General features: G+C 28.2%; 1 protein-coding gene across 7 annotated transcripts in view; it reads left to right on the top strand.

The window, feature by feature from the left end:
* ACC (acetyl-CoA carboxylase) overlaps positions 1-20,871 on the top strand; it is a 45,171-nt gene extending 24,300 nt beyond the window's left edge. For 6 of the 7 annotated variants that reach the window (XM_089217754.1, XM_089217751.1, XM_089217753.1 and 3 more), the window contains 35 exons: positions 7,949-8,063; positions 8,186-8,315; positions 8,495-8,613; positions 8,698-8,878; positions 9,457-9,659; positions 9,744-9,953; positions 10,024-10,357; positions 10,586-10,748; positions 10,817-10,913; positions 10,992-11,149; positions 11,524-11,690; positions 11,780-11,991; positions 12,092-12,445; positions 12,506-12,645; positions 12,728-12,897; positions 13,030-13,268; positions 13,433-13,636; positions 13,719-13,837; positions 13,912-14,218; positions 14,292-14,446; positions 15,156-15,336; positions 15,395-15,631; positions 15,704-15,907; positions 16,690-16,891; positions 16,962-17,059; positions 17,131-17,400; positions 17,503-17,623; positions 17,690-17,898; positions 17,964-18,228; positions 18,303-18,490; positions 18,559-18,694; positions 18,826-19,003; positions 19,745-20,174; positions 20,305-20,460; positions 20,557-20,871. In XM_089217754.1, coding sequence (XP_089073880.1) covers positions 7,949-8,063; positions 8,186-8,315; positions 8,495-8,613; positions 8,698-8,878; positions 9,457-9,659; positions 9,744-9,953; positions 10,024-10,357; positions 10,586-10,748; positions 10,817-10,913; positions 10,992-11,149; positions 11,524-11,690; positions 11,780-11,991; positions 12,092-12,445; positions 12,506-12,645; positions 12,728-12,897; positions 13,030-13,268; positions 13,433-13,636; positions 13,719-13,837; positions 13,912-14,218; positions 14,292-14,446; positions 15,156-15,336; positions 15,395-15,631; positions 15,704-15,907; positions 16,690-16,891; positions 16,962-17,059; positions 17,131-17,400; positions 17,503-17,623; positions 17,690-17,898; positions 17,964-18,228; positions 18,303-18,490; positions 18,559-18,694; positions 18,826-19,003; positions 19,745-20,174; positions 20,305-20,460; positions 20,557-20,685 — 6,781 coding nt within the window. In that variant the 3' untranslated portion in view covers positions 20,686-20,871. Of the gene's footprint in view, positions 1-256; positions 743-7,948; positions 8,064-8,185; positions 8,316-8,494; positions 8,614-8,697; positions 8,879-9,456; positions 9,660-9,743; positions 9,954-10,023; positions 10,358-10,585; positions 10,749-10,816; positions 10,914-10,991; positions 11,150-11,523; positions 11,691-11,779; positions 11,992-12,091; positions 12,446-12,505; positions 12,646-12,727; positions 12,898-13,029; positions 13,269-13,432; positions 13,637-13,718; positions 13,838-13,911; positions 14,219-14,291; positions 14,447-15,155; positions 15,337-15,394; positions 15,632-15,703; positions 15,908-16,689; positions 16,892-16,961; positions 17,060-17,130; positions 17,401-17,502; positions 17,624-17,689; positions 17,899-17,963; positions 18,229-18,302; positions 18,491-18,558; positions 18,695-18,825; positions 19,004-19,744; positions 20,175-20,304; positions 20,461-20,556 lie in introns of those variants that run through there. The other variant, XM_089217750.1, reaches the window with a different exon arrangement.
* The last annotated feature ends 698 nt before the right edge of the window (positions 20,872-21,569 follow it).

Raw genomic sequence — 21,569 nt, 5'->3', positions numbered from 1 at the left:
GCCGAAGAAATCAAAATAACAAAAATATTATGTGCTCGACTTTCATGCCCACAAAATGTCATTCCAATAATATTAAATAAATCGCACTCGAAATTACAACCGTACTCAGACGTACGTGTTCGACTACCTACTCGACCACTACCCCCGCTGCCGCCATCAGCACCGCCACCTCCACTACACAACGTCGGCCGACGGCTGCTCAGCAGCGGGTCCTCTGCCGTTGACTACAATCGTCAGCGTCGCGGTCACGAGATCACCATCGACGCGTGACGACGAGTTTATCCTCGTCCTACTCCGCGTCCGCGTGTGTATAAAGCCCGCGCAGAAACACTCGCGTTGCCGCGAACGCGCGCCGTACCCGTGCATAACAGCCGCCGACCTCGCGCAATACCGACCCAACGATGCTCCAACAGCGCAGGAACTCCAGACGGTTTGTCTTGTCCGAGCTGCGGACGTTTGGTAGCGGCGGCGTTGCTGCCACCGCGTCTGCCGCTGCAGCCGGCGACGAAGCGGAACCCGCGGACGTTGACGACGGATCGTCGTCGACGGCCGCCGTCGATTCGGACGACGCGGACGACAGCTTTTGCATACAGCTGGAACCGATGGCTGCCCCGTCTCCGCGCCCGAAATTGGCGCTGGCCGACCTGTCGTCGCTGCAGCACCTGCACGATGACGGGCTGCCGCCGTCCAACCACGAAATCGCCCAATGGAAATCGATTAAAAACCTCAAGTCCGGCATCACGTAAGTGTCCTGCAATACAGCTGCAGTAAAGTCCGCATAACGCCGCCATATAATATAACAACAGCGTCCGCCGTTTAATTTTATCCTATACATTATAATATTATGTATGGATTGCAGTAGTGCACTGTATGTATATCGTTTGATCGGAAAGTCCTTCCATATCTGTATAATATTATTATATTATAGCTTACCGCACGTACATCCTTGGTTTTTTTTTATCACTTCAAAGCTTTCGTGTATTATTGTTTAAAATGTCGACAATAATTTTCAAGTATTAAGAATGGCATCCATGTTCAAAAATTAACAGAATTTTAACCGCAGTACTGCATAAGTTAATTTTTTAAATAATCTTGTGTGAATACATTATTACCAGTTCGACTTTCCTCGATTAAATGACATGCACCGCAGTACTTACTGACATCTATTATAATAATAACATACTATCAAATTTATATTATATTTCAATTAACGTGCACATATATCGTATTTGTTATACACACTTTATTCTTGCATACCGCACTAGTGTTAGAAATAATAGTCGGTTTTAGGTCCATATAACTCACCTTTATGCACTATAACTACCTATTTAAAGGTATATGTATAATATATATTTATATTGTCTTTGACTATAATTAACATATGTGGTGTGAGAGATGACGGTGATCAAAAGATTTCTGTTTTTATTAATTTTTCCATCATATACATTATTTACTCACATCGTGAAACATAAATGATGATTGAATTAGTGAGGTGTGTTGGTGTGTAGAATCTACCACATTTTTTTTGATTTTTTTTTTTGATTCCGTCACTTAAAATATGCTACAATAATCCCATTTGTATACGCCCCTTAATAATATAATAATAAATAATAATAATAATAATAATAATAATATATAATAATAATAAACTTAATATTCTTATAAATAAAAAAAATATTTTAATTTATAATACCTATTCGATATTGTCATACATAAATAATTTTAGAAAATTAAGTATTATTTGCTGCTAATAATGATAATAAAACTGTGAAATTAAAAATATCAGATGTCATCAAAAAATAGTCAAAAACAAATTTTTTGTAAAAAATAAAATGTTACCATTACCTACTTAATACTCTTTTGAAAAAAATGACTGAAAATACGTCAAGTCTTGTAAAATGTGGATCACCGCTGATGACCGGTTGTTATATTTTTTTGAGAAAATGTTTCTGTGCCGCGGTTATAATAATAAAAATAATTTCTGTGTTGGACGGGTTTTAATGCCCAAAATGTACATAATGCATGACAGTCAACAAGTCACGGTATTATGACACCACGAGCCTGTTTTTACTTTGTTGTTATTCCATCATCTAAATCTTGTCTAGTTGCCTACATAATATACGTGTGCCTTTTCTGCAACTGCATTCTGTATATGTTTAAATGAACTCCAATACTCTAAAAATATTATACTTACGAAAACCACTGCATATGATGGCCAAAGTGCAATAATTGAGCTGTTATATAATATTACATTATACTATTACATATTTCATTTGCTTAAACTATTTTGGCTCTTGAATAATAATCAACAAGGTTTTATTCTTCTTTTGAATCGCTGCGAAACTTTTCATCAATTTTATACTGTTTACGTTCTCATAATTATTATATACTTCATTGTTAAACAATAACGTGTTGACTTTTTGCGTTGAAACCGTATTCGATCGTTGGTTTAGCACGTTTTAGCGCATCAAGTTAAATTGTTAGTGTAAATGTAAACAAACACAACTACCCTACACGTAGCATGCCATAATATGACCTATAATATAATATTATATATTATGATTTTCTTTATGTTTATTATAATTCAATATGTAAACACAAAATTACGATGTTTACCTAATAAAACCTTGTAGATACCTGTATACATACAAATTTTGACATATATTTCTCATTTCAAAAACTGATCGAAATAATTGTGGTTACCGCGCGTAGGTGATTGAGTGAGGTAAACCGGTTCTCGTTTAGCCATGAGTTTCGGAAATCAAGCATTTTTAAATCATTTAAAATAAATAAAAAAATTATTATTCATTTCTTCATTAGTATTAGTGTTTGTGCACGGCCGGTTGCGATGTTGAGCAATACTCCCATTATACCTATACAATTATCGCCGTCTTGGTTGAGATGTAAAAAATATAAATTTAATATTATGAATTCAAGGGAAGTAACAACTGCTAATAATGTTAGGTTGTTGGGAGTAAACAAGTTGTAGAACAAGTAAGCCGTGGATATGAGGTATCGACGTATCGTTTGACGTAGGTATAACATACTTGAAGTTTTTATTAGCTGACTGACTGAGTACAACAATATTGTAACATTATCAAATCGATATTTTTATTTGATATTAATAATTCAGCTTAGTATATGGGTAGAGAATTAATGAAAAAAAAAAACATTTAAAAACTTTATAATAATATTGTTATTGCAATTTGCAGTACTATACCTATACCAAAAGTATGATGTTACATAATTACAGACAAGGTTTTAAGTTATGAGTGTTATGACTAACTAATACATTCTAATATCTTTATTTTTGAGTTATGTTTTGTTTGTTTGCACTACCTAGCTTGCACGAACTAGTTCAAGGGAATTTTATAGAGTTTCATCTTTCTTTTGAACTGTCAATTAATCATTTTTGGTTTACAATTGGTGGAATCAGTAAATTTAACTATTGAATGGAGATTAAAAATTAACAGTATTGCTTATTCCAAATGACGAAATAAATAAAAAAAAATTTGATTTTGAAATTAGTGATTTTAAGTGTTGAGAGAATTTGGACTTATGAACAATATTTATCAACATTTTATGTGATGAGATTTGCAAATTCGTGTTTTTTTTAATTTAAAACAAATTCTTCAAGTGTTAGTTATGGTTGCTAATTTAAAATAAATTATTTTCTAACAGTTATATATATCATGTTATAGTCCTAATTAGATGAATTTATGTTTTATTTTGTATTCAATATATCAATTATTGATAATTAACATTATACCTATTTATAATTATCATTAATATTTAATTGTTATTCGGCATTGAATATTAATTAAACTGTTAAAAATACATTAGTTATCTTTCCTATTCTGCAAAACATAATTCCTGTATATGTTGGAATATTATTAGCTACTGAGTAGGTTAAATTATTTATTTTCATAGGCTAAAATTATAAAAAAAGGACTTATCTTTGCTGTTGGTGTACAACATCATAGTTAGTAAAGTAATAATTCACATTAAAAATGTATGGTTATAAAAATAGTTTTCTTTTGAAAATACTAACATAATTTAATCAATAATTTTATAGAAACTATTGCCTTGAAATCTTTAAATAACACTTAAAAAATTGTTCGAAAATTTAATTTTTCATGAAAATCCTTGTGAATATTTTTTTTGAAATGTGAATAATATTGAATTGCTATATAATTTGATGCATTACATTTTTAATTATTAATTAGGTACTTAACTCAGTTTCTAAATAAGTTACATCATTTTTAATCTATAATTCAAAACCACAGAATTCTAAATCTTTTACCATAGTTTCGAGCACTCATCTAACTAACATTGTGCCATGATCTGCTGGTTAAATGTTATTGTCATAACTTCTTGTTGAGATGCCTTAATCTTGACTTAAATTAACATTAGATAAATATGATAAAGTAAAATTAGGAAAGAGAATTAATCACTATTCTATATTTCAACCACCTCTGTCCGCAGGTCCAATAGCTTTTGTTCTTTTATAGAGTTGACAGATTGTTGCACTTAGAACAAAGCCAACATAATACAAATACTTTTGGTTTATACTTTATTATTTTAGTGTGACACTACTATATAATATGATTAGCTATAAAATAAGCAATGTCATATCATTTATTTCTTATTTGGTGGGCCACAGTTTTTAGTAGATTGCATAATATGGCACAATTGCCTAATTTGTAAAAATTGAAGTAGCTATATTTTGTATTATGTTTAATTTCTTGTGTACTGCTCTTAAATTTAAAGTTGTCTATTGAGTTACCTCAAATACTGCAATAAAATGTTGGTATAAGTTCAACTATCAATTTTTTTATTTCATTGAAAATATTGCTAATATCAAAAAATGTAACAATAAATCTTTATCCTTGGCAAGTCCATGAAATAATAATGCATTATTATTTCCGTTAGCTTAAAAGTTTATAAGACAAAAAAATCTATCAATTTTGAGATTAATTAATCTTAATTTCTCGATGTTAAAAAATTAATTGATCCAAATAATAATAAAAAAATAGTATTAAATGTATAGAATAGATAATTATGCATTTTATATAACTTGTTCAATATTTGTGTATCACTGCAATTGTGTAAAATTTAAGGGTGTTGTTGATCTCCTCACAAAAGCTCAAAATATAGATAAAATATATTTATACATTTTTGATTAATACTATCATATTTTATCAATAAAAGCAAAATTGTTAGTTTATGATAATATAGATAATTTCAGTAATATATTATGTAAATGTTAAATTTTGATAAATCAGTACAAAATACTCAAAATTTAGGCAGTTTCAAATGGAAATTAGTCAGAAAATGTTTTACTAGTACTTAGTAGTTAATTTTAAGTTGTATGGATAATAGTGCGAGTTTTCATACAGATAGAATATGTAAAGAATTAGCAGTGTTTACTGGTTACTACGCACCTGGCTAGATTTGAATTTCTGTTGATAATGAGTATACTATTTTATTGTTTGTTTTAATGCAAAAGTTAAGGAGGACACCACGCCCTCATGTGTTGTTACCTTTTTACAAAAGTGCAACATACCAAGTGTTGCATTCAAAATAGTCCATTTACTTGGTTATTTTTAAGATTGAAATGAATTAGCATATTATAAAATGTTAAGGTTTAATTAATATAGGACAACTCAAAGTCTTTTATTGATATTTTATTTATGAACATTTTACACAGTACATTTTTTGAAAGTATGAAAATTATCTTTACTTGCTTCAAAATTAGTTAAAACATCAATAAAAACCTCTAAGATGGCATTGAATATTTTTACCTTTTCATTTTATAATAGGTAAATTCACTTTAATTTATAAATAATTTGTTTAAATGATTATTGTGAATGTACAATTTGGTATGTTGTACAAAGTACAGAAGTGTAAGATGGGGACAAGATATGTAGGTTGTATCCTCTTAAGATTTTTTATGTCCTTTGTTAAGTTTAAATCAATATCCTTAATTTTCAACAATATTTTGAATCATATATTTTTCTTAAATGGAGAAAAAATTGTTTTTTGTTGACATTCTTTTAATAATATGTGCGAATATACATGTTATACATTTACATATGTAATTTGTGTTTTGTATTTTCCTTTGATATTTTTTGTTTATTTTTAATTATTATGTTCTTATTGATTTCTTACCAAGCTCTTAGCTGTAGTTTATAAATAAAAGTTATACACTAGTGGTGTAACCTTAAGAAGATACTTAACAAGACATATAACTCTACATGATATATTAATATATTTTTCCTAACAGTTGAATCATTTTTATTCTCAAGAATAAATACTTAAACAAAACATATTTTTCCCCTGAAAGGATAAATTACAATTGGTCACTGATCACACCTCTATTTCAATACATTTAATATTGGTCACATAATAATTGTACATACAGATTTCTGTAATTGCTTCACTGTTAATTAATATTTTAAAATTTATCATCAGATTTGTTTATGAGTCATAATTATTAACAAAACACGTTCAGAAAATAATGTGCTGAACTTGTAATTTTATTTTATATGTTTAATAATGTATTTTAGCTATATACTCATTTACTGAAATTTCCATTATAACAAATAATCTTAATTATCTATAAAAAATGTATCTACACTAGTTATCACACATTAGAATATTAGGTATCAACATCTTATAAGATAGTTTTGCAAATTTAATGACACTTAAAACTCTTTTTTAAGCAATATATTGCCAGTTACTATCAAAAAAAAAATAATAAATTATTAATATTCATAATTTACATAAGTCACATAATTCAATTATTTTAATAATATAGTGGAATAGTTTTGATTCTCATACTAGGTATTTAAGACCACAAAACCGCTCCACAATTTTTATATTGCCTTCCTATTAAATAAATATTATACTTTTAATTTTAATTTTGCATACTTCTAATTTCAAATGAAATACTATAAAGCTACATAATTATTTTGAGATATTAACACTTTGTTTAAAGGAGGTTTTTAGGGGTTTACAAAATATTTAATTACAATTTGGCAGTAACATGTGTTTGTGTACCTATTTACTGTATAGTAATTTCCTAATTGTTAATTCATTTATTAATGTTAATTTTAATAGTTGGGAGTAAAACTTGGAAAGTTAAATTAAATGTTATTTATATAGACATTTTAAATGGTACTTGGGCCATCTCTTTATCTGTCAATATGACACAGACATAGAACCAAGCAGAAAATCAATAAACAATAATAAGTTAACTTCAGTGTATACACACTTTTTTGTAATCAATTAATTTTTGATATTTTTGATGACATTAAAATAGTAGATACCTTACTGTGTTAGTTCTGTAATTTGAAAATAATTTGTACTTAAATTGAATGCTCTTTAAATCATTGAGTTATTTATGCTGTTATTTAATATCGGGATGATACTGTGTTCTTAAAATTGTATGTACCTCTAGACTCTAGTACTAATTAAAACTTTTTCAACCTTCTTATGCTTGAAGTTTACATTATTTGACGACAAAGTGAAACTGTTTCTATGATAAGAAATACTATATGAAATTAATACCTTTTGATAAGATGTTATGATATTACAACAATAACAAAAAGTGATTATAAATTATAATATCAGAGAATGTATAATTAATAAATTAATTCTCTGTAATTAATTAATTAATTAATTATATGTTATCAACTTATCTTGTATTTTTGTTAAACGCCAACAACTTTGTTTTAGGTACTTAATTAACAAAATTGCAAACAATACATTATTTCTGAAATGCTGTTCACACTTTAATATATAAATGTTTTATTTTATTAAAAATTACTATATTTCACAACCACTGCTTTACTTTTTCTATAAAATATAAATGTCTAAACTAATATATCTATTTTTTAATAATAAATTAATATTTTACTCAAAATATGTTATAAAACAATTATAGGCCTAGTATGTCACAAGGTAATGTGATCCATCAACGACTTACTGAAAAAGACTTCAATGTTAGTACTCCTGAAGAATTTGTGAAACGTTTTAAGGGAACTCGCGTTATAAACAAGGTCAGAATTCATGAATTTTTAATAATGCATTTTTACAATATTTAGTTTGTATTTTAATAATTTAAATTCAAATATTACTGAATTTTATTAGTAGGTATAAGATAGTTATTTTTATATTACAGGTTTTAATTGCTAACAATGGTATTGCTGCAGTAAAATGTATGAGATCAGTTCGTCGATGGTCTTATGAAATGTTTAGGAATGAAAGAGCTGTACGATTTGTAGTTATGGTTACACCAGAAGATCTTAAAGGTATTATTTATCAAGATTACCTAATTCAGCTTAATGAAGATTTATGTCCAAATTAGTTAATAATTATTACTTTATACATTAAGAAATGATTACTATTTAATTCAGTTTGATTGATTATTTATTTTGTTTGATATTTTGTATGAAATAGTATCATATATATTATGTCATCATTATTTCAGCAAATGCTGAGTATATTAAAATGGCTGATCATTATGTGCCAGTACCTGGAGGTACAAATAACAACAATTATGCCAATGTTGAACTTATTGTAAATATAGCTATACGTTCCCAAGTTCAGGTAAATTTTTATTAAAACAATTATAGTAAAATATGGAATAAATTAGATTTATATTTTCATGTAATTTATTTTTATTTACAATAGGCTGTATGGGCTGGTTGGGGACATGCTTCTGAAAATCCAGAGCTACCTAAACTGTTGGAAAAAAATAAAATTGCTTTTATTGGACCACCTGAAAAAGCTATGTTTGCTCTTGGTGATAAAATTGCTTCGAGCATTGTTGCACAAACTGCTGAAATTCCAACTTTGCCCTGGTCTGGTTCAGGTAGAATTAATATACACATACTAGTATAGATTCCCATGCCATATATAGAATCTTATGTTGTGGTATTGTGTAGAAATTTTAATTGTTGCAGAACAAAAAAAATAAGAATTTTTATAAAATTATATATTATTAAATACATGTTTCTTCATTTTAGACTACCCACTTTTTATAAAAATTAAAAATTTTTTATAATACTACATAAGTATAACAGTTTATTCATGTCCAAATTGCATTTTATAAATAATCATTTATTTATCATTATACCATATTATTTATTCATTATCTTAAAGTACTTACATGGTTGCTATTTAACTAGTCACAATAAATTCACAAACATTTTTTTTAAAGATTAAATTATTTACATATTTATAATATTTGCAAACCAAAATCCGTACTTAAAAATATCTCGATTAAAAAAGTATTTCTATTTCAGATAATTGAAATAAGTTATTCTCGTTTTGAAACACAAAGTACACACATATCATGAGACTGTTCAGTATAAGATTATACCCTCTATTTAATCTAAAATAACTTACATACCTCTATTTGTGTCATTTAAATTTACATCTTCTATATAGGTGTAATTGGACATTATTCTGGTAAAAAAATTGAAATTGGACCAGATTTGTATAAAAAAGGCTGTGTTGCATCGATTGAAGAAGGTTTAGTATCTGCTGAAAAGGTTGGGTATCCAATTATGATTAAAGCTAGTGAAGGCGGTGGTGGTAAAGGTATAAGGAAAGTAGAAAACACTGAAGAATTCCCAAATGCATTTAAACAGGTATTTTGAAATTATGTACTCAATAGTTTTTTTTATTTAGTAATGATTAAATAACTGTTTAATTTTTAACTTATTAATTTGTAGGTTCAATCTGAAGTTCCTGGATCACCAATATTTATAATGAAGTTGGCTAAATGCGCTAGGCATTTAGAAGTACAACTTTTAGCTGATCAATATGGTAATGCTATATCATTGTTTGGACGTGATTGTTCAATTCAAAGAAGACATCAAAAAATTATCGAAGAGGCGCCTGCAGTGATTGCTGAACCTAGTGTTTTTGAAGAAATGGAGAAAGTAATGGGATCTTATTTGTTATCATAATTTTCAATCCATAACTCTATCTTGTTTTAATATTTTACTTTAGGCTGCAGTTCGAATTGCTAAAATGGTGGGTTATGTTAGTGCTGGTACAGTTGAGTATTTATACGATACAGATGGAAATTATTACTTTTTGGAGTTAAATCCTAGACTGCAAGTAGAACATCCTTGTACAGAAATGGTATCAGATGTGAATTTACCAGCTGCACAACTGCAAATTTCAATGGGATTAGCTCTTAACTGTATTAAAGACATCCGACTACTCTATAGCGAATCTGCTTGGGGAGATAGTTATATCGATTTCGATGCTCCAAGACATAAACCTCATCCATGGGGTCATGTTATTGCTGCTCGAATCACTAGTGAAAACCCTGATGAAGGTACAGCAAAAACTTAATCAATGCTTCTATTATTTTTAAAATACTGAGTTATTTATTTGTTTTAAGTATTTAGTGACTGTATCTATAATTGTATTGCATTTTTTATATACATCATTGTATTAACTTAATTAATTAAATTAGATTGATCAATGTAATATATAATGTATATAATTATATATATATAATTTATTTTAAACAATTTTATGTTTAATCACGTTTTTACTTTAGGGTTTAAGCCTAGTTCTGGAACTGTTCAAGAATTAAATTTCCGTTCTTCGAAAAATGTATGGGGATACTTCAGTGTAGCAGCATCAGGAGGATTACACGAATTTGCTGATTCCCAGTTTGGCCATTGCTTCTCATGGGGAGAAAACCGAGAACAAGCTAGAGAGTGAGATTTAAAAACTTAAAATATTTGTTTGATAATATAATATATGCATTTGTTTTGTTCTTAATTAGAAATTTAGTTATTGCACTTAAAGAGTTGTCGATTCGAGGAGATTTCAGAACTACAGTTGAATATTTAATTACACTTCTTGAAACTGAATCATTCCAGGTACACAATTCTTTTTCTATTTTACATAAATTTATATCAAATTTTAATTTGTATTGTTTTCATGCATAAACTTTTCAGTCAAATACGATTGATACAGCTTGGTTGGATTTATTGATATCAGAGCGAGTACAATCCGAAAAGCCAGACATATTTCTTGGAGTCATTTGCGGAGGACTCCATATTGCTGATCGTACTATAACAGAATCATTCCAAAACTTTCAATCATCTTTAGAACGGTAATATGTGTTTCAATATTTACTTTATAAGACTGGTCATTTTTATATTGATGCAGTTGTGTTCAAAAATGACTAACCCCTGTATAATTAAAAATGTTTAATTTAATTCTGAATATTATTGTTTTATTTACTTCATCAAAATTATGTAATTATTATCAGCAAAATATAAAAAGGAAAATGTATATTGACTGATTTCTATACATTTTCTTTCAAATTTAAAGAATTTTATTTTATTAACTCGGGATATCTAGTTAGTTATTTTTTTATAATTTATTTTTAAATTTTTAACAAATTATTGTTGTTTTGATTTAAATAGTGTTAATATTTTTAATGGCTATTATGTATAATATTTATTTATTGTATATCTTTTTCAGTGGTCAGGTATTGAGTGCCAGTACACTAGATCATCATGTGTCTGTTGAACTGATAAATGGTGGATACAAATACAAAGTTCAAGTCACCAAATCCGGACTCAATTCATACTTCCTCATTATGAATGGTTCATTTAAGGAAATTGAGGTCCATCGTCTATCTGATGGTGGTATGTATCATATAAGATTATTATATTAGTACTTATTTTTACTCATTATTATTTATTAAAAAGTCTATTAATTTTTATGTCAAATTCAGGAATTTTGTTATCTTTGGATGGATCGAGTTTTACTACATATATGCGAGAAGAAGTAGATCGGTATAGAATTGTAATTGGTAATCAAACATGTGTATTTGAAAAAGAAAATGATCCATCCTTATTACGCTCACCGTCTGCTGGTAAATTGATCAGTTTTCTTATAGAGGACGGGGGTCAAGTTAAAAAAGGTCAACCATATGCTGAAATAGAGGTAATTATTTATTTTGTGCTTATTATGTGCTTATTAAAATATTATTTATATGATAGCTTAAATAATGATGGATGTTAATCATTTATTTATTTTTCATCAGGTAATGAAAATGGTGATGACATTAACAGCTACAGAGAATGGACGTGTATATTATAGCAAACGACCAGGTGCAGTTCTTGATGCTGGTTCATTAATTGCAACACTTGAATTAGATGACCCATCCTTGGTTACAAAAGCTGTTGAATATAAAGGACAGTTCCTTGAACTCGATGGAACTTCACATATTTATGGAGAAAGTCTAAATAATATACACACATGCTACAGAGGTATGCTAGATAATATTTTGGCTGGGTATTGCTTACCAGAGCCATATCATCTTGTACGTTTGAGAGAAGTAATTGAAAAGTTCATGAACTCTTTACGTGACCCAAGTTTGCCTTTATTGGAGCTACAGGTATAGAAGTTTTGTTTTTTATCTTTAAACATTAATTATAAACCAATATGCATTTATTAGGAAGTGATATCATCAATATCTGGCAGAATACCAAAAGCTGTTGATAAAAAAATTAAATCATTAATGAAGTTATATGAAAGGAACATAACATCTGTACTTGCACAATTTCCTAGCCAACAAATAGCTGCAATTATTGATGGGTAAATTGCTATTGAATAAATTACTTAATACAGTCGATATTAATTATTTGTTTTAATGTTCATATTTCATTTCAACCAAAAGCCATGCTGCAACATTACAAAAAAGAACAGATCGCGATAGCTTTTTCCAAACAACACAAGGCATTGTTCAACTTGTCCAGAGGTATAGGAATGGAATTCGTGGTCGAATGAAGTCTGCTGTTCATGAGTTGCTGAAACAATATTATGAGGTGGAAAGTCAATTCCAACATGGTAAGAGAATGTATACATATTATATTATGTTAAAAATAAATTAATAATATTGTGTATTTTCTACTTCATTTACTATATTACATTTATTAATATTTTTTATAATTAATGAGTTGTATTTTAAACATTTTGCAGGAAGTTATGATAAATGTGCTGCTGCATTAAGGGATAGATACAAAGATGATATGGCTGCTGTAACTTCAACAATATTCTCACACACACAAGTAGCAAAGAAGAATATGTTAGTTACAATGTTAATTGATCATTTATGGTCCAACGAACCTGGTTTAACAGATGAGTTGGCAGCTACATTAAATGAGTTGACTTCACTTAATCGCAGTGAACATTCTAGAGTTGCACTTCGTGCACGACAAGTTAGTGTTTTTATTATTATTATAAATATTTATAGTTCTTTATCGTTTTTATCTTTTTTGTGAAATTTTCATTAGTTTTCAATAAGAAATCCTTATCTTTCTAATCTTAAGTTTTCAATAAAAATCAATAATGTAAAATTTGTTGTACAACCTGTTTTTTATAGGTACTCATTGCTGCACACCAACCAGCTTATGAATTAAGACATAACCAAATGGAATCAATATTTTTATCTGCTGTTGATATGTATGGACATGATTTTCATCCCGAAAACTTACAAAAACTTATTCAATCCGAAACTTCTATATTTGATATCCTTCATGACTTCTTTTATCATTCAAACCGTGCAGTCTGCAATGCCGCATTAGAGGTAATATTAGTTATTGAAATAACTATTACATACATTTAAAAATATTCAGTTACCTAATAATTATAACTTGATGTTTGATTAGGTTTATGTAAGACGTGTTTACATATCATATGATCTAACATGTTTGCAACATTTGGAATTGTCTGGAGAAATACCATTAGTACATTTCCAATTTCTTTTGCCTTCTTCTCATCCAAATCGGTAAGCTTATAATAACATTTTACTAAAATGATTTATATTAAATATAATTTAATATATATTCTTATTGTATATAGACAACAAAATAAGATCAATTCTGGAGCAAATGGTTCTGAAAATCTTGAATCACCAACCAAAACTCCATTATCATATATCCCAACTTATCAAAGAACTGGTTGTATGGCAGCATTTGAATCATTTACTCAATTTGAACAATATTTTGATGAAATCCTGGATATTATGGAAGATCTATCTTCCCCTGTATATGTTTCCCCTAGAATTATTGATGCCCTTGAAAGTGGAAGTGAATCTAGATTAAGCTCATCTCTCAATGTAAGCTTGTCTCTTGGTGATCAACGGCCCCCAGACCAAGAAAATGTTGAGGTAATTTAATTTTTAATTGCATATTAAATTAATAATAAAATTTCCCTTGACATTTTTTTTTTATTAATTTCAGATTGAGCCATGTCATATATTATGTATTGCTATGAAAGACACTGGAAATATGGAAGATGATAAACTTGGTAAGATGTATGAAGAATTTTGTCAACAACGCAAAGAGGAGTTGAAAAAAAGATCAATCCGGAGAATCACTTTCTTGGCTTTGAATAAGTAATTTTATCTATATTTCATCGATCAGATTATTTTAAATAATATATATTTTACACCATTTATTTTTATTTTAAAAAGCATATTAGCTTATAAAAGTGTATGAAGACTGAATTAAAAATATTACTTTGATCTTACATGGTAAACAGCGATGTTAAATAATATAATTACTGTAAAAATTGTATATAACACCAATCATTGTGTTATTACTTTATATCATTCTCGTATACTTAAGATAAAGATAATTTGAACAGTTATTTTAATTTTATTTGTTTTTATATAATTTCAACCATTTTAATAATAGTCCTTTATTAAAATGTGTTATGATAACTATTTTTTTTTTTTTTTTTTTTTTTAAACAAAAAAGTGCAATTCAATTTTTCAGTATAAATGTATCTTAATCTAAAATTAAACCAAATTTATAAATCAGGATTATGTAATTCAAACAATATGTTTTTGTAATTATTACGTAGTCTAAGATTTCTTAATTTAAGTGTACTCTTTAGATCTCAAATCTTAGGTAATATTAGGTAGAATATAACTCACAATATATAATGAGATTACTTTTTAATATATAGTTTTTTCAAAGAATTACATTAAAAAGAAAATATTTTTAATATTTAGTTGGATCCAGAAATCATTCATTATTATCATAAAGAAATATACTTATATATTGCATTTGTTAAATTTGTACATTTATATTGATTTTTAGAAGACAATTCCCGAAATTATTCACCTATAGAAATTATGAGGATTTCGCTGAAGATAGAATTTATCGGCACTTAGAGCCAGGTATGGCTTTCCAATTGGAACTGAATAGAATGAGAACTTATGAATTAGAAGCCTTACCTACATCAAACAGAAAAATGTATCTGTATTTAGGAAAAGCTAAAGTCAGTTAAACTTAATTAAATGCTTTTATTTTAAGTATTCTAATGTTTTTTCTTTTAGGTTCCAAGAGGTCAAGTTGTAACTGATTATCGTTTCTTTATACGTTCCATTATAAGACATCAAGATTTAATAACAAAAGAAGCATCTTTTGAATACCTTCAAAATGAAGGAGAACGTGTTTTGTTGGAAGCTATGGATGAATTAGAGGTTGCTTTTAGCCACCCACATGCACGTAGAACTGACTGTAATCATATATTTTTGAATTTTGTCCCTACTGTTATAATGGATCCTGCCAAAGTAATTTTATCTAATAAGAAATGAGTTATTAATTTTTGTAACTCAACAAAAAACATATTCTTTTATGTATAGATCAAAGAGAGTGTGACTAATATGGTAATGCGATATGGTCCCCGTCTTTGGAAATTGCGGGTTCTTCAAGCTGAACTTAGAATGACCATTCGGCCGTCACCCACTAGTAAAACTTCAAATGTTCGATTAAGTCTTGCAAATGGCAGTGGTTATCATTTGGATATTTGCCTATACAAAGAAATTACTGACTCTAAATTAGGAATGGTAAGTGCATGAAATACATTTACTTTGTCATGCTGGGAAATCGGCTGTAGTTAATCAAGGTCAGCTTTATAGATCGAGCAAAGGTAACACAACTTATTGTGTTACCTTGCCTTATACAAATCTAAAATTATCTTATCCTTTAGCCAAATGTTGTCTACTTCTTATACAATATTACAATAATACTACTTTTTGGATTCACATTGGAATCAAAATTTATGATTCAATTAAATAAATAAATTGATAAGGCAAAACATTTAAGAACTAAAAGTATTTAGTCCAATGTAATAAATGATACTTAAATTTGGCCATGTACTGATATTCATTATTATGTATTTCAAATGTAGGAACTATTCTAAAAGAACAAAAACATGATAGATGATAACAATAAATAAAAAATCTTTTATTTTTTTCGAAAATAATATTTTACAAAAAATAAGTTCAAGTTAGTAAAGGAAAAACATCAATTTAAATCTCTATTACTTTTTAGTAAGATTTTTTGAGGAAATAGTGTTAATCATCAAAATAAACATTCACTCTATTACCCAATATGAGAGTCCAATATACAAATATTTTCCTATTTATAAATAAACATGTAAATCTGGATCAGCCTGATTGAGTCAATATATGAATAAGTTTATTAACGTAGTGTCCCATCAGCGATGACTACTGTATAAAATAAATAACTTTATTTAATGTTTTTTACTAAAATCTTTTTTTTTTTTTTAATACTAAATAGACTTAAAATGAAGAACAAATATTAAATAATTTGGATTGATTTATAGATTAAATTTGAATCGTATGAATCAAAGCAAGGACCATTACATGGACTACCAGTGTCTACTCCATATGTAACCAAAGACTTTCTACAACAAAAAAGATTCCAAGCTCAAAGTGCTGGAACAACATACGTTTATGATATACCAGATATGTTTAGACAAATGATTGAAAGTTTATGGCAGGAATACATTTTGGAACATCCAAATGGTAGTTTAATAATTTTCTGATTGAAAATATATAACAATATTTTTTTGGCAATTAAATTTTTTTTTTATAGATGGAGTTTTGAAAAACAACTTAGTGTTTGATTATGTTGAACTTGTTGTTGAAGACAATCATTTAATTGAACAAAAACGCTTCTCTGGTGAAAATACTGTACGTATTAATATAGTATTAGTATTAGTCAATTTTATGTAAGTATAATAAATTGTATCTTTATTTCATAGGCTGGTATGGTTGCTTGGAGATTTACAATGCATACTCCAGAGTATCCTTCAGGCCGAGATATAATTGTGATTGCTAATGATCTAACAGTAAACATTGGTTCATTTGGCCCACAAGAAGATATTGTCTTCGATTTAGCTTCTAAAGAAGCACGAAGAAGAAAAATTCCACGCATTTATATATCAGCTAATAGTGGAGCTCGTATTGGTCTTGCAGAAGAAATAAAAAGTTTGTTCAATGTAGCCTGGGAAGATCCGTCTGACCCAGAAAAAGTAATTAACATAATTCCAAATGATTCTTATACTTGTATATATTTGTTATTTAAAATACTTTGAGTATTATTTTTATCAATTTATTTGAACTCTTTATCTTAGGGATTCAAATACTTATACTTAACACCTGATGACTATGGAAAATTAGCGGGTCAAAATTCTGTAGAAGCAGAATTAATTGAAGATGAAGGTGAACCGCGGTACAAACTAACTGATATTATTGGTAACAACAGATTTTTGTTTATAACTATATATAACAAAATTTTAATTCATTGGTGTTTGGAAACAGGAAAAGATTTTGGTTATGGTGTTGAAAATTTAAAATTTGCTGGGATGATAGCTGGTGAAACTTCTCGTGCATATCAAGATATTGTTACAATTTCAATGGTAACTTGTCGTGCAATCGGTATTGGGGCTTATCTAGTACGACTTGGTCAACGAGTTATTCAAATTGAGAACTCTCACATTATTCTCACGGGATATAGTGCTTTGAATAAGGTTTGTCCTCTCAAAATATTTATTTTGATTTCGAAAAATATAATTTATCCAAACTTGTTTTTTAGCTTCTTGGTCGTGAAGTGTATGCATCTAACAACCAGTTAGGTGGTATTCAAATCATGTACAACAATGGTGTGTCACACAAGACTGAGGCTAGAGACTTGGATGGCGTGTACAGAATACTTAAGTGGCTTTCATATATTCCAAAAACTAAAGAATCTCCATTGCCTGTGATTAAAAGTGTGGATTCTGTAGAAAGAGATATAGACTATGTGCCTACTAAAGTCCCGTATGATCCTCGTTGGATGATTGCTGGGAAAGAAGATACGAGTTAGTTCTATATTCACTATCTAGGGTGTACGTGTACTTATTTTGTAATGCATTGATTGAATTTATTTATTCAGATGGCCATTGGGAGTCAGGATTTTTTGATAAAGGGTCATGGGATGAAATAATGCAACCCTGGGCACAGACTGTTGTTTGTGGAAGAGCTAGACTGGGAGGAATCCCAGTCGGTGTAATTGCTGTTGAAACAAGAACAGTAGAAGTCACTTTACCGGCAGACCCTGCTAATTTGGACTCTGAATCTAAGGTAATCAAAATACTTATTTAATGTTTTATTGTCATAAGATGTATAAATATATGTATTCTTTTCAATAGACTGTGTCTCAAGCTGGACAAGTATGGTTCCCAGACTCAGCGTATAAAACATCTCAAGCCATTAAAGATTTTGCTCATGAAGACTTACCACTTTTCATCTTTGCTAACTGGAGAGGTTTTTCTGGTGGAATGAAAGGTATTTTATATATAATAATATAATTATACTATTATTTAATTCAAATTATTTTAATTTATGCTGTAAATTAGTTTAGGCTATAATTTATTAACTTAATTTAATTACCTAAATAATCTTTCTCTATTTTTCAGACATGTATGAACAAATAATGAAATTTGGTGCATACATTGTTGATGAACTAAGACAATACAACCAGCCGATTATCACTTATATCCCACCATTTGGTGAGTTACGAGGAGGTGCATGGGCTGTTGTAGATACTACTATTAATCCAAGACACATTGAGATGTATGCAGATCCAGATAGCCGGTAATACTTCTAATTTAAATAATAGACCTTATTTAGGTAACATTACAAATTAGAAAAACCTGAAACAAACTGATTTTATAATGCACAAATCCCTGTTTCATGTCAATAAATAAAAAAATATATTTACTATTTATATTTTTACAATGATTAAAATTAAAACTTTCAATGGAAAAATTAAGAATTTTTTTTATTAATGTATCAATAAAGGAATAAATTAGTTTATTAATTTATATTGCTAGTATATTATATTCTGTTTAACTTAAGAAACATAGTTGATGGTGACCAGATTTCGTCATCATCCTTCAAAGCTTGTCTCCTCATTCAGTTAATTGTCTATATACCTGCCGTGTAGTATTGAGAGTTCCCTTTGCTCTAGTTAACTACGTTTTTTAAAGTGAACAGAGTATAAATGATATTATTTACTCCAGCTATCAACTATTAAAAACATGTAAGTTTAATATAGAATGTGTTAATGTAATTCAGTTCATCTTATATTAATAATAATTATACACATGTTTTTATCGAATATAAATTAATAACATATTACAGTAGCTAAAATATATTTGATGGCGCAAATACAAATTATTTTTTTGTATTATTGTATTATTATGCACTTTCAGTTAAAGTGCTTAGTGAGAATTATAATTAAATACTAATTCTCTATTTATATAAATTATATTTAGCTATGTAAGTTGTATTTTCTTGACTTTATGAATCAAAATGTTAACTGTTTGTTCACAGAGGTGGTGTTTTGGAACCTGAAGGAATTGTTGAAATTAAATTCCGTGAAAAAGACATCTTAAAATCTATCAATAGAATTGATACAAATATTTTGAGTCTTAAAGCAAATGGTAGCCCAACTCCTGAAGAAGCAGCCGAAATAGAAAAGAATGTTGCAGAAAGAGTGTCTGTGTTGAAACCTATTTACCATCAAGTAGCAATTCACTTTGCTGACTTACATGACACTCCTAAATGCATGCTTAGTAAAGGTGTTATTAAAGATATTGTGCAATGGAAGAAATCTCGTAATACATTATATTGGAGATTAAAACGACGTTTATTACAAAACCAAATCCAAAAAGTAATAACAAAATCCAATGATGCCATTCAAGATGATGTTGCCTATGAAATGCTGAGAAGGTGGTTCGTTGAAGACAAAGGCACAACTGCTGTGAGTGTTATTTTGCTATAAGCTTATTTATAAAACAAAAGATAATATTAACAATTTTGAAAAAAAAAAAAATACAATTAATACATTATGCTGATTGATAACATAATATAATATTTTGTTTTTCTTACAGTCTTATCTGTGGGATAACAACCAAGCTGTTGTACAATGGCTGACGAGTCAATTAGATGAAACTGATGGCACTGTTTTAGCTGATTCGTTGATTGGTAATAACATTAAGAGTGTTAGAAAAGATGCGGTTATAAATCAAGTCAAATCTACAATAAATGTAAGCATGGTTTAAATAGACTTAGGCAACTATTTGTTTTAAAAACTTCATAGTAGATTATTTGCAACTTTAATATGTGTAATGATTTGTTGATAGGACACGCCTGAAGTTACATCAGATGTAATCATGGGTATGTTCCAAAGCCTTTCGGAAATGCAACGTCTCGACTTGATTCATAATTTAACCCAGGCAACAACCATTGGAAATGTGAAATTAAATAGTTGATTACCTTCTACTATAATCAGTTATTGTTGTTTATTATAAAACAAAAATATAAATAAATGTACGCTTATCCTCACATACACACGTTTATATGTATACAATACTGCATTATACTATGCATAATAAATATGTGTGTGTTTGTTTGTGTTACTTTATAATTAATATTTTAGTTATTTCTGTACTGTACAATTGAAGAAAAACAAAATTTATTCTGTTAATTGTCAGATTTCATACAATTGCTTATAATTTTAATTTTATTATGAACAAATAATTACTGTCAATGGTTATATTATATAGTGTGTAGTTTATATCTACAATTTATTGTATAGTGTTTACCAATCTTTTTTCCTTTTTGATGAAATTTCATTGACCGTTTTTATTAATCTTAAAATAATATTTTGTAGCTAATGAAAATTATACAATATTTATTATAATATGGGTAAAAGATATTATAAATTATTATTACAAACAACTATTAAAGAAGAGTAATGTAAATATTTGTTGTTTAATGTTGAACCATTCATAGGCAATTTTTTTTAAGTAAAATATTCGTGTGCTATTTATATATTTAACATAAAAATTATACTTGAAATTGAATTCTATAAAAAAAATTACCACGTTTCAACAAAAAATATACTCATTTTTTTATGTTTATGTTTGTTTAATATCTGAATAAAATCTATCCTAAAAGTTTCATATAGGCACAGTACTTTTCCCGATACATACAATTTATACTAATTTATATTGCATTTTTACTTAACAAAAACTTTTATTTATATGATATGTAAATAAATAATTGCTCTCAAATATGTTTATACTACTATTATATTATATTATATTATAAAGATTTATTCTATATTATTGTTTTATAACCACAGGGCAGGGCT

The sequence above is a fragment of the Diuraphis noxia genome, unplaced genomic scaffold, assembly GCF_037042655.1.
Source record: "Diuraphis noxia isolate RWA-SAM2 unplaced genomic scaffold, SU_Dnox_SAM2 contig0001, whole genome shotgun sequence".
NCBI lineage: Eukaryota > Metazoa > Arthropoda > Insecta > Hemiptera > Aphididae > Diuraphis > Diuraphis noxia.
Note: the sequence above shows the minus strand (reverse complement) of the source record. Positions and strands in the feature narration are given on the sequence as shown.